Source organism: Palaemon carinicauda, chromosome 30, assembly GCF_036898095.1.
Source record: "Palaemon carinicauda isolate YSFRI2023 chromosome 30, ASM3689809v2, whole genome shotgun sequence".
Classification (NCBI taxonomy): domain Eukaryota; kingdom Metazoa; phylum Arthropoda; class Malacostraca; order Decapoda; family Palaemonidae; genus Palaemon; species Palaemon carinicauda.
Window position 1 is genome coordinate 33,223,688 of NC_090754.1, and position 12,473 is coordinate 33,236,160.

The 12,473-nt window shown below is 36.1% G+C and overlaps 1 protein-coding gene across 1 annotated transcript in view; it reads right to left on the minus strand.

Moving 5' to 3' along the window:
* Positions 1–8,622, minus strand: part of LOC137622980 (lysine-specific histone demethylase 1A-like) — a 101,454-nt gene extending 92,832 nt beyond the window's left edge. The window contains exons 1-2 of the mRNA XM_068353591.1: positions 8,444–8,622; positions 707–857 (exon numbers count right to left, since the gene is read on the minus strand). Of these exons, the coding sequence (XP_068209692.1) occupies positions 707–857; positions 8,444–8,533 (241 nt within the window). The 5' untranslated portion in view covers positions 8,534–8,622. The remainder of the gene's footprint in view (positions 1–706; positions 858–8,443) is intronic.
* Between the last annotated feature and the right edge of the window lie 3,851 nt (positions 8,623–12,473).

Consider the following 12,473-nt stretch of genomic DNA (forward strand, 5'->3'; position numbering starts at 1 on the left):
AACAAAAGCCATAGGAAGACAAACGTGAATGAACCGTACTGAGTAAATCAGCCTTAACTCCTATCAATCAGACTACAGAAAACATCTTCTACACATTCTTATCAAAAAAGAAGACTTAGCAAAAACGCAGTGGGGAGAGAGGAGAACTAAAAGTTTGTCTTCTCGTGAGTGGTGTGGCCTAAGACGACACTCTCACAGGGAGGAGAACACAACAGCCAGGAGTACCCTTCTTCCGACGGAGCACCACCAAAATCGAAGGCAAACTTACTAAGGATTAGGTAATCGTCGTTGATGTCGGCCACACACACTAGGGATAAAACCCCCAACAGGAACAGGAATGTTGGATAGCTTCAAATAATTAGGAAACTGTAACACAATTTCAGTTATCAGGAAACAGGAATTTTCTTGCTTCCAAAATCCCTCGAACATGACTGCCAGGACCCATTTTAAACTGAAAGAAAAAACAAAAGACTAAACCAGCCAGATATTAACGCTGAACAGTACGTCAGTACTTGACAGCGGCCAGAGATAAAGTGATGTTGCTCTACCTGTCTGGTGGGAAGAGCTTCCCTGCCACCTGGTGACCAAACATGTTCACCTTGTTAGTTTAATGGCCGATTCCAGTTTTGCTGGTCATAATCCTATTAAAGGTCTATAGTTTGTATTACGTGTAGGAACAATTCATGTTTCAGTACACGTTACTAACCAGTTGGATCATCTTGTTCTGCTTCTTGTTCTCCTTCTTCTTTCTCATTCTTTTCAGTTTTCACATCATCCTTTGCGTCAGATGATCCTGTAGTAGTTGTATTTGGAGTAGTGGCATTATTGGTGGATGTTTCTTCTTCTTCTTGCTCTGTCTGATAGAGAAACTAGTAATTGTTAGCTACATGTTAGTCTAATCAAACTTTTTATCAGCAGTCTAAAACTGCTAACTTCCAACATTTGAAGTTTTATTCATGCATTTACTAGATGCTTCATATCATATTTTTAGCACAAACTACAAATTTTAAAAACAATTTGCAATTTTCCTAGCTATACAAACCTGAGTTATTTAAATGGTTACTCCTAGTTCTGTTTTCTACAACTAGTCAAAAAAGAAAAAGATTCTGTTGCATCATAATTGGTTACCTAGCAACTCTATTGCAATACAGTGTTATGCATTGCGACACAATAGGCTTCACTCTATTCTAGACACAGGACCTTTGCTTGAATGACTCGGGGTTTGTATCCCTAGGAAAAATACAAATTGTTTTTATAATTTGTAGTTTTTTGCTAAATGGATACAAACTTCAGAGTCATTTAAATGGGAGTCTTCCTTGGGTGGGGGGAAGTCTCCGTTAAGATGTATTCACTCTCATTTTGACAGTTACAAATACATATAGGTATGAGGAATATGGGCAGTTCAACTGGCTTGTAAATAGGCAGAGTTGTGTCCAATCCTTCAGGTTCAGTCTATGACAGAGATAAAGCCATATGAAAATAAAGCATCAAACAAATATAGCAGAGATATTTTCTATCTTTCTTGACCTTGTTCATGTTGGATATCACAACACATGCAATTGAATTATACATATTTTGGCACTAGTTTCATCCAAATTGGATAAAAATTGACCAAGATAGAGCAAAAGGACATTTTCTACCTTTTTGTCACTTTGACCTTGACCTTTGATCCAATTACTCCCCAAATGTAATAAAATTATCCTTGTTATGCAAACAAATCAGATAACAATGGCCTAGTAATGACTAAACCTGTTTTTGCAAGTTCATTGACCCTATTGACTTTTGAATCCCAATAGCTAAGAAGGGTAATGACATCCCTATGTGATGTATATCACAAGCTATGCAATTGATTAAATTATGCACATTTTAACACTACTTTCATGCAAATTGGATAAAAATTGACCATGTTATAGCAAAAAGACGTTTTTAACCTTTTCGTAACCTTGACCATAATCATGGTGTATATCACAATATAGACAACTGAATTATGTACATTTTGTCACTATTTCATGCAAATCAGATAAAAATTGACCACAATATAACAAAACAATGTTTTTTAACTTTTCATTACCTTGACGTTGACTTTTGAACCATCCCAAAATCTTACCAAGTTGTCCTTAGATCATGGCCAATCATTCCACCAAAAATTTTATAAGATTAAGTCAAATAGTTTTGAGTTAAGCAAATAACAAAAAAACATATATAAATAAATAAAAACACACATATCAAAACGTAACCTTCTGGCGAAAATGATAAGCACAATTAGGGACAAAGGTAAGGAAAATGCACAAATCATTAAAAAGGCAATCTAGTCTGAATGATGTAATTCATGATCATGGAGGAAAAGAGGGAAGACCTCTTATTGTTATGCAGTAGCAACCAGAATAGAAGTGGAGCCTACCACGTAGAAGCGCATAACACTTCCGTGCAGTAGAGTTGCTAGGTAACCAATAATGATGCAACCAAACCATTTTTCTTTTTTTATCAGGTCGTAGAAAATGGAACTAGGTATAGCCATTTAAATGACTCAGAAGTTTGTATCTGTGTAGGAATAAATACCGAATAAAAAAAAAATATCTTTCTGAATATTGACTGCTTTATATTTATTCTACCATCATTGTTATGGCAAGTCACTTTTTTTCCCCCATTTCCTTAACTCTTACATCAAAAAATTATGGGGGACTCCAAAGGAAAATGGGTTTCTGAGTTTGGTAAAACTCGATCTACAACAAAAGGAAATGTCAGGAGAAAAAGAAAAGAAAAGTTATTGGCTCATTTATGTACTCGGTAAAAATCACGGAAAAATTATAAAGCATGAATACGAGACAAGGGCAACCATGGGGATACATCCTAATTTAAACAGTTCCCAGTCCTACCTGGATGGGTTCTGGCAACCTTCTAACCTACACTTGCCTAGAGCATCATATATATTCACAATGATTTACTGGGATGTATCCTAATCTAACCTAACCAGGATTACCTCTTACTAATGCGCAGGTTTAGGATAAGCTATCTATTACCTCCAGTTTGAGAGAAAACAATTACTAGTTGATATTTGATACTTTAATTTATAGCGAAACTAGATTTCGCTATATAAGAAATGAATGAGTGCTGGCAAATTTGGCACTTTTGTCTATATGATTAACGGGGGCTGAGGAATACAGTAATTAAAGTGAAGTCAATTTCTAGGTCAAGTCAATTGTTTATTTTTGGGAGACTGATTATGAGTTACTGCACATGCATACTTTGCATTACCGGGCTTTTCTAACCAATTACGAGCTTCCAAATATTTATACACAAGTTCCCGGATATTGTTTAACAATAGCCATTTTTTCCCAACCCTTACCTTCAGTTTCAACATGACTACTTTCATGTGAAGATGTCTCCAGGAAGGAAGTACAATCTATTTAAAAATTTAGTATTTCATCTATCTTGGTAATTGACTACAGTACCTGTAGAGTATGCTGAAAACACTCTCTTCAGTATACTGTATACTGTAGTTATTGTTACTCATGTGAAAGTTAAAAATACTGTATCCCTAAATAATGAATGACAGGGCTTGCGTGCAAAGCATATCACAGACCGTTTGCCAGGACAGAGGAGCAGTGAGGTAATGTTAACTTTACGAGCATAGCAAGCCACAACAGGGTAAAAACCATTAGAACGTCATGAAATGAATCATAGAAAATTATATTTTAATTTCCAGCCACTTAATGAACCGGAAATTACTCCACTTGGTTATCTTGTGTCTATTTTGCATTTCTGACCATTATAGTTGGTAGGTTAGCCAGGCCACCAGCCACCCATTGAGATACTACCATTAGAGAGGTATTGGGTCCTTTTACTGGCCAGACAGTACAACATTGGATCCCTCTAAATTTTCCTTTGCTAACACATACACTGAATAGTGTGGCTTATCATTTCTACAATCTCCTCTGACCTCATACACCTAACGACACTGAGATTACCAAACAATTCTTCTTAGCACAAGGGTTAAATACTGCACTGTAATTGTTCAGTGGCTACTTTCCTCTTGGTAAGGGTAGAAGAGACTTTAGCTATGGTAAGCAGCTCTACTAGGAGAAGGACACTCCAAAATCAAACCATTGTTCTCTAGTCTTGGGTAGTCCCATAGCCTCTGGACCATGATATTCCACTGTCTTGGAGTAGTTAGGCTATCTTGCTTGAGGGTACACTCACACATACTATTCCATCTTATTTCTCTTCTTACTGTTTCAACCTTTTTTAGTCTATATATGAAAAATTTATCTTAAATTTGTCACTGTTCTTAAAATATTTTAATTGTTCATTACTTCTCTCATAGTTTAATTATTTCCTTATTTCCTTTCCTCACTGGGCTACTTTCTCTGTTGGATCCCTTGTGCTTCTAGCATCCTGCTTTTCTACCTAGAATTGTACCTTTGCAAGCAATAATAATAATTATAAAAATATTATTACTGTAAATCACTTTTTTTAGCCATTTCCCACCCAAAACCTCAAGATTCCCACTGGAGTTCCCCATAATTGTCTTTATAAAAGGGGGCCCGAGGTTCAAAAACTCATTAACGAGTGGTTTGCCACAATCATGGTCAGAAACATAAAACATCAGACAGCGAATGAGAAAAATATATGGTTTATGTACTTGAGTAGAAATCAAAGTACAGTACTGTTTCACATATGTACCCAGAATGTAAAACCACATTTTAAAAGGTAAACAGACATAAGAACACCACCTAACCTAAGGTTCCCCCACCTAACTTAGCCTAGGAACTGCATCCTTACCTACTTACCTACCAGAGAGCAGTCCCTCCCATCACTCCTTATGCTACCATATTCGTACCTTACTCTGTCCCAACGAACTATATTCACCCCTATGATTTTACCACGAAACCAAGGTAAGACCACTGCTGTCTTAGGGGATTTGCAAACTACCAAGTAGGTAAGGCCAAACATCTTAGGTTATCTGAGAAACCTCAGGTTAGGCCATACACTTGAGTTTGTTTCCCCCTGATAAAAATGGTTGGAGCCTTTGTATATCAGTGGCCAGTTCCTCTCGCATGCATAAAAATGGACAGCTGATAACCTAAACTTTCCCCCTTAACCTAACCTACAACCGGTGTCCTTACCTAACGGGGGAGGGCCTAACGCCCCCTTGCAACCATCTTACACTGCCGTATTCTTAGTCAGCTAACACCACTCTGCTACCCCCATCACACTGCCTTATTAATAGTCGGCCATCATCATACATACAGGTGACTGCTATCATACATACACCCCAAATGGTTTTTCAATTGCTACCTTGTTTTAAAAGCAGTTATAACAAGAAACATACGGGTTTCAAACAATGGGGCGTATGAATGATAGTGGCCACCTGTATGTATGATGATGGCCGACTATTAATAAGACAGTGTAATGGGGGTAGCAGAGGGGCGTTAGCTCCCCTGTCAGGTAAGTAGTTAAGGGCACGGCTTGTAGGTTAGGCTAGGTGGGGAAGTTTAAGTTAGTTGGTGTCCCTTTTCAATGCACGCAGGAGGAACTGGTCGCTGATAGATATTATTGCATAAGTTGGCAATGTTTGATAGCTCAAAATACTATGCACAATGGGTTAAAGCTTTGAAAATGCAACATTTTGAATAACATAAACCCCAGGAGCAAATAAATACTAACATAATAGGTGATTTTAAGTAATATATTCCCTTTTTTAAACTTAGAAAATTTCTCAAGTTGTGTCACTAGTCATTCGGAGCTCCCGTTCGTGCAAATGTACATTCTCGTTGATGACGTAATCGCTGAAGTTCCACCAACGCGCTCAAATTGACCCAATGATTGTTATTTTTTCCAGTCAGCACATTTTTTAATCCCTCCCACACTTTCAAATTTCCTCCAATTAATTTCAATGATTTTCAGTGGCATGGTATTAGTGCCAATAGTAAAAATTACATGACTTTAAGCCAATTATATTGCATTTATTTTAAGACACGTAACCAACCTTAGACCCGGTATTTTTGGAATTTATAAATTAACGCCAATCATTGCCATGGCTCCTGTTGAAGTGACATGCAATAGCTCTCCCATTGATCAGTGGCATTTTATAAAGAATTTTCATTCCGATTCAGCAAACTTTATTGAATATTTTCATGGTCACGGTGTTTTGCCAAAGGGAGTGACTTGCCCTGATTGAGATTCTCCTTGCTCTTACCGCAGTGATCGTCATCAGTTTTATTGTGGATGATATCGAAAAATTGCCAAAAAAGAAAAAGGAAACAAACAATGTCATTATAGTGTAAGTTTATATAAAGGTTCATTTTTAGACATTACCCATTTACCAGCTTGGGAAATTGGTTTATTTGTCAATCATTGGTTAGACAAAAGTTTTAAACATGAAAACGTTCTTAAGTGCTTGAACTATTCCCGCCGTACAAGTGTAGCCTGGCGCAGTTTTTTTAGTGAGGTGACTCTTAACTGGCTTTACAATCAAGAGCCCAATGGTGGTCCTGGAATAATGGTAGAAATAGATGAGACTTTCTTTGGTAAAAGGAAGTATAATAGAGGGCAGAATCTTAACGATGTCTGGCTTTCTGGAGGAATAGATTGTGTCTCCAAAAAGAAGTTTATCATCCCTCTTCATAAAGAAGGACAAGACAGGAGTGCTAGAACCTTGATTCCTATAATCAAGAAATATATACGGTCAGGTTATGTTGCAATTAGTGATGGCTGGTCCCTATATACAACTCTTGGAAACGAAGGTTATGACCATAAGGTGATTAATCAAAGTGAAAACTTCGTTCACCCAGACGAGTGGTGTTCGTACTCAAACTGCAGAGCGATTGTGGAGGAACGTTAAAGGTGGTCTAAATGTCCTGGAATAAAAAGGGCATATTTCTAACAGTATTTCGGACGTTATCTTTTTCTTGATTTTCTCGGAGATGATGCTCACCATCATTTTTCCTTGAAGCTGCCTGACCTAAAAACCTATGGGAAATCAAATACGGTAACCTGCAGACAATTTCCCAGCCACAGATGACGAGTTGGAGTCCGATAGTGATTAAGGTAGAAATTTAAGTATTTATTTTTTTCTTAGTAATCTCTCGATAATTATACAAATAATAAATATCGAAGCCAAAATCAAATCTGAAAGTGTTCGAACAGTGTGCTACTAGTACTACGCTATCTAATAATTGTTCAATTTTTTTTCATGTGACCTACAACGAGGGGTACGGGGGAGGTTAGTAACCTGTTTTCTTACTAGGTTACATTGCCCTGTAATACAGTACAATAATACCAGTCTTAGGAAAAATCAAATCTTAAAGTGTTCGAACAGTGTGCTACTAGTACTATGCTACCTAAGATTGTTCTTTTTTTTATGTGACCTGCAATGGGGGGGGGGGGTTTTAATGACCTGTTTTCATACTAGATTAATAAAGTTATTTATTTATTATCAAAAAATTCTGGCGAAGTCGTAGGAGAACCATACGTTCGAACAGTGTCTTTCTGTGTCGGTATGGGTATGTCGGGGGTGAACGTAGTTCGTTGGGACAGGTTAAGATAAGAGTAGGGCAGTCTAAGGAGTGTCCCGGGGAGATTAGGCCCCTGTGAGTAAATATGTAAGGATATAGCTCCTAGGTTAGGTTCGGTGGAAAATCTAAGGTTAGGTAAGGTAAGGTAAAGTAAGGTTAGGTTAGGTTTGGTAGGTTAGGTTAGGTGGGGAACCTTAGGTTAGGTAGAGAAACTTAGCTTAGGTTAGGTTGGTTAGGTAGGTTAGGTCCAGTGGGGAACCTTCGGTTAGGTGATGTTCTTATGTCTGTTTGTAAACTGTGGGTTTTCACCTTGTCCCAACAAACTACAAAGGCTCCGGTATATCGTAAGGTGTAAACATCGTCACTGGTCGTCAATGCGTTTACACTTCCATAAATACTTGTGTTCTCAGTAAAATTAGATACCCAAATGGTTTTCTGGCATAATTTCACCTCTTTTAAAAGAATTTGACAATTTTTCTCGGATATCCATAGATAGTAGAGTTGAGGCAGTCATTACCCAACTCAGCAACTATGGATTTGCACCGATAATCATCATCAGATTCATTCAAAACACATGAAAATATGCCAGGAATACCACTCTGTTGTCCACTGGGAATTATTGGCTACTTATACAAATTTACCAGCTGATATACAAAGGACCCAAACAATTATCGCAATCTCAATCCACTAACTGTAACAGGCCCAGTGACACTAGGTCCTATTCACTTGCCAGTCCCTAAATACCTGATAACCAACATTATCATGCAAAACCCACCCAATCTTGTTCAATATATATCGCAGGCAAGTCTTTCACAACCTTTACCCCAAATTATCCCTAAGGAAAAACGACGCCAATAGGATCAGCAGCCGACAATTTCTTGGACAACTGCAGTACTATAACCTATGCTTGTTTTATCTTATATTACCTTTCCCCGTTTTTTCTTTCCTTTGCGAATCTCGTCATCATCTGTAGTATCAGCTGGTCTTCTCAAACTGGTCACCTCTTTATGTTCCATGTCACTGACACAATAACACTGATGTAAATTAATTGGTTTTGTAATTCCTGGTTTCAGACCTACCAGCGTCCAAACACCATCTTCTTCATTATAAGCGTGTTGAGAGCCCAAGGCAAAGTTTGCGTTTTGACATAGCCTTCATGATTATTATTATTATTATTATTATTATTATTATTACTTTCTAGGTTGCAACCCTAGTTGGAAAAGCAGGATGCTATAAGCCCAGGGGCTCCAACAGGGAAAATAGCCCAGTGAGGAAAGGAAACAAGAAAAACTAAAATATTTTAAGAACAGCAACAACACCAAAATAAATATTTCCTGTATAAACTATAAAAACTTTAACAAAACGAGAGGAAGAGAAATAATATAGTATAGTGTGCCCGAGTCTGCCCTCAAGCTAGAGAACTCTAACCCAAGACAGTGGAAGACCATGGTACAGAGGCTATGACACTACCCATGACTAGAAAACAATTGTTTGATTATGGAGTGACCTTCTCCTAGAAGAGTTGCTTACCACAGCTAAAGAGTCTCTTCTACCCTTACCAAGAGGAAAGTAACAACTGAACATGTAGAGTGCAGTAGTTAACCCGTTGGATGAAGAAGAATTGTTTGGTAATCTCAAGTGTTGTCAGGTGTAAGAGGACAGAGGAGAATCTGTAAGGAATAGGCCAGACTATTCTGTGTATGTATAGGCAAAGAAAAATGAACCGTAACCAGAGAGAAGGCTCCAATGTAGTACTGTCTGGCCAGTCAAAGGACCCTATAACTCTCTAGCGGTAGTATCTCAACAGGTGGCTGGTGCCCTGGCCAACCTACTACCTACCTAGAATAGCTTTAAAAGTCAATTATTCTTGTGGTTGAATTTTACAATTGGACTAAGACCTAAAATTTTGTGTGGCCTTATCTTTATTTTCCGAGTAGAATACAAAACGACTGTTGAATCATATGTCAGCTACTGGAGACCATCCTAAATAGAAAGAAAACAGCAGACCCTAACTGGTTTTAAAGTTAAATAAACAATAATGTGACCATTAAATAAGCGATTAAATAACTTATAATTATATAAAACTTCCTATTGTATTCGCCAAACTAAAAACTAGGAATTAATAAAGTTTTGCTCTTTTCATTTGACAAAAATTTTATCACATAAACTGAGTAAAAATATATATCTTAATACTATATTATCTAAAATAGTATGTAGAATATAATAAAAACAAACTGACTTTAACTGACATATCTAATATTTAGCTGAAACGTTTCCTATTCCTCATGCACACCCATGCATTTAAGTAGATTATTCTTTGCTTTGCTACATAGTTGGCAAGTTAAACCATCAGTGAAGTGCAATCACATAAAAAAGCCTGAAATGCCAGCACAATTTTCAATCCCTCTTTCTATAAGTATGAAGAATACTTATGCATGTAAACAACTCTATATATGGGCTGCCAATGCAAGAGCCAGTGTCATACCCATGTGTGGGACAAAATTGTTTCATCGCTCACATGTATGGGATGTTAGCAATATATTTCTCATAATGAAAGCGATATATTTCCCATAATGAATTAAAAGCGAAAAACTGATTTGGCAAATAGCCTACCCAAAATGATACTTTTTTTTTTTTCTTCTGAAAGAATTTCCCTAACTCCATTTTTTTTTCTGTGTCAAATTAGTGTAACGTCCCTAGTGAAAACTATATAGGATCTTTATCGCAACAGGTAATAACAATGATATTTCTTGTTAACGTATTTTGTAATCAAAGTTTGCTTACCAAGTGGACATGAGGACTTTTCAGAGTATTCAACCAAATTTGAAATAATCATCAAGCACTTCCTTACTTATGGGTGGGTGAGGATATAGCAAGTAGATCGGGGACAATGTAGTGTTCATATGGAGAATCACGTTTATCACACTTTATATTAAAGCCCCTATCTTATGAGGAAACTTTGGCTTCTCCAGTGACTACAAGATATCATCTATATAAGGATAGAAGCAAACATCTCAAAATAATCATTCACATTATGAAACTAATGTGCGATGGGAATTTATTTACATAGCTATTAATGTTGTCTGTAAAATTCACTCTAATTTCTAATGGCCACTTTCCTCTTAGTAAGGGTAGAAGGGGCTCTTTAGCTATAGTAAGCAGCTCTTCTAGGAGAAAGATACTCCAAAATTAAACCATTGTTCCCTAGTCTTGGGTAGTGCCATAGCTTCTGTACCACGGTCTTCCACTGTCTTGGGTTAGAGTTCTCTTGCTTGAGGGTACACTCGGGCACACTATTCTATCTTGTTTCTCTTCCTCTTGTTTTTTTTTTAAGTTTTTATATTATATATTTATTCTAATGTTGTTACTGTTCATAAAATATATTTTTCCTTGTTTCCTTTCCTCACTGCTGGAGCCTCTGGGCTTATAGCATTCTGCTTTTCCAACTATAGTTGTAGCTTAACAATTAATAATAATAATAATAATAATAATAATAATAATAATAATAATAATAATAATAATAATAATAATAATAATGGAGCAAGTCAAAAAGACATGTGGCTATATAGTTGCTCCTGTGTCAAAGGGAAAGACTTTAAGTTAAAAATAAGATAACTAACATTTTGGAAGTTCCAGATGGAAACTTGTGAAATTAGTAGTAGTAAACACACACACAGTCACATACAAACATACATACATTACATATACACACACACACACACACACACACATATATATATATATATATATATATATATATATATATATATATATATATATATATATATATATATATATATATATATATATATATTTATATCATCTCCCCTTACGCCTATAAGCCTATTGACGCAAAGGGCCTCAGAGGATTCATTGGCTAGAAACATCAAAGGATAGCCAGTTTCTTGCGATGTGAAGTGCCTATTTAACTAAGGCAAGTGTCCCCTGCCGGTCCATACTAATTCTAGTAAGACCAACCGCCAGGTATCTGGAGTAAAAGCCGAAGAGACAGTTTGTTCTTCGCCTTAACTCAACCCGTCACCCTGCTGCCAGTAACTTCATCGAGATTTACGGGGGCATTTACTCCATGCCAGAAGCTCTCATTACTCCACCAAGTTGCTCATCCGCTGATAAGAGTATAACCGTTGGTGAACATGGATTGCTAAGATATAATGGCCATGGCAGTAAAAAAATAAATAAATAAATAAAATAAATAGAATAAATAAAATAAATAAATAAATTAAACAAATAAATAAACTAATAAAATAAATAAATATAGATAAAATTAATAAAATAAATAATATATATATATATATATATATATATATATATATATATATATATATATATATATATATATATATATATATATATATATACACACACACACACACACACACACACACACACACACACATATATATATATATATATATATATATATATATATATATATATATATATATATATATATATATACATATACATATACATATATTTAGGTGCCATGTTCTCAACGTAGGCTGTCAATTGCCTCCACCTGGTCCTGTCTCTAACTGTCTGTATAAATTGTCCAGCTGTTACATTCTCAGTCACATCAACAGAGCAAAAATGTAAAAAAGAACAAGGAGATGAAGACTTGCATCCTCACATCATCAGAATTAGAGGTTATCACAGCTTCTACAAGAAAAAATTATCTTTTGTTCTATTTGCCTTTTCAACAATCTGGAAGGCTTCTTTAAATTAAAAAAAATTATGATTTTTATGTTGAAAGGAATGAACACTTAAATAATTTTTCCCTATTTTGACTGAGAGTTAAGTTAGTTTGACTTTAACTCTCTGAAGGTCATAACTTCAACGTATTGGCTCTAAGTATGGACAACATACACAATTTTCGAAGCATCCCTTTGTTGACTAAAAAGATAAGTCTCCTCAACTTTCTTGGCTACAGTCATA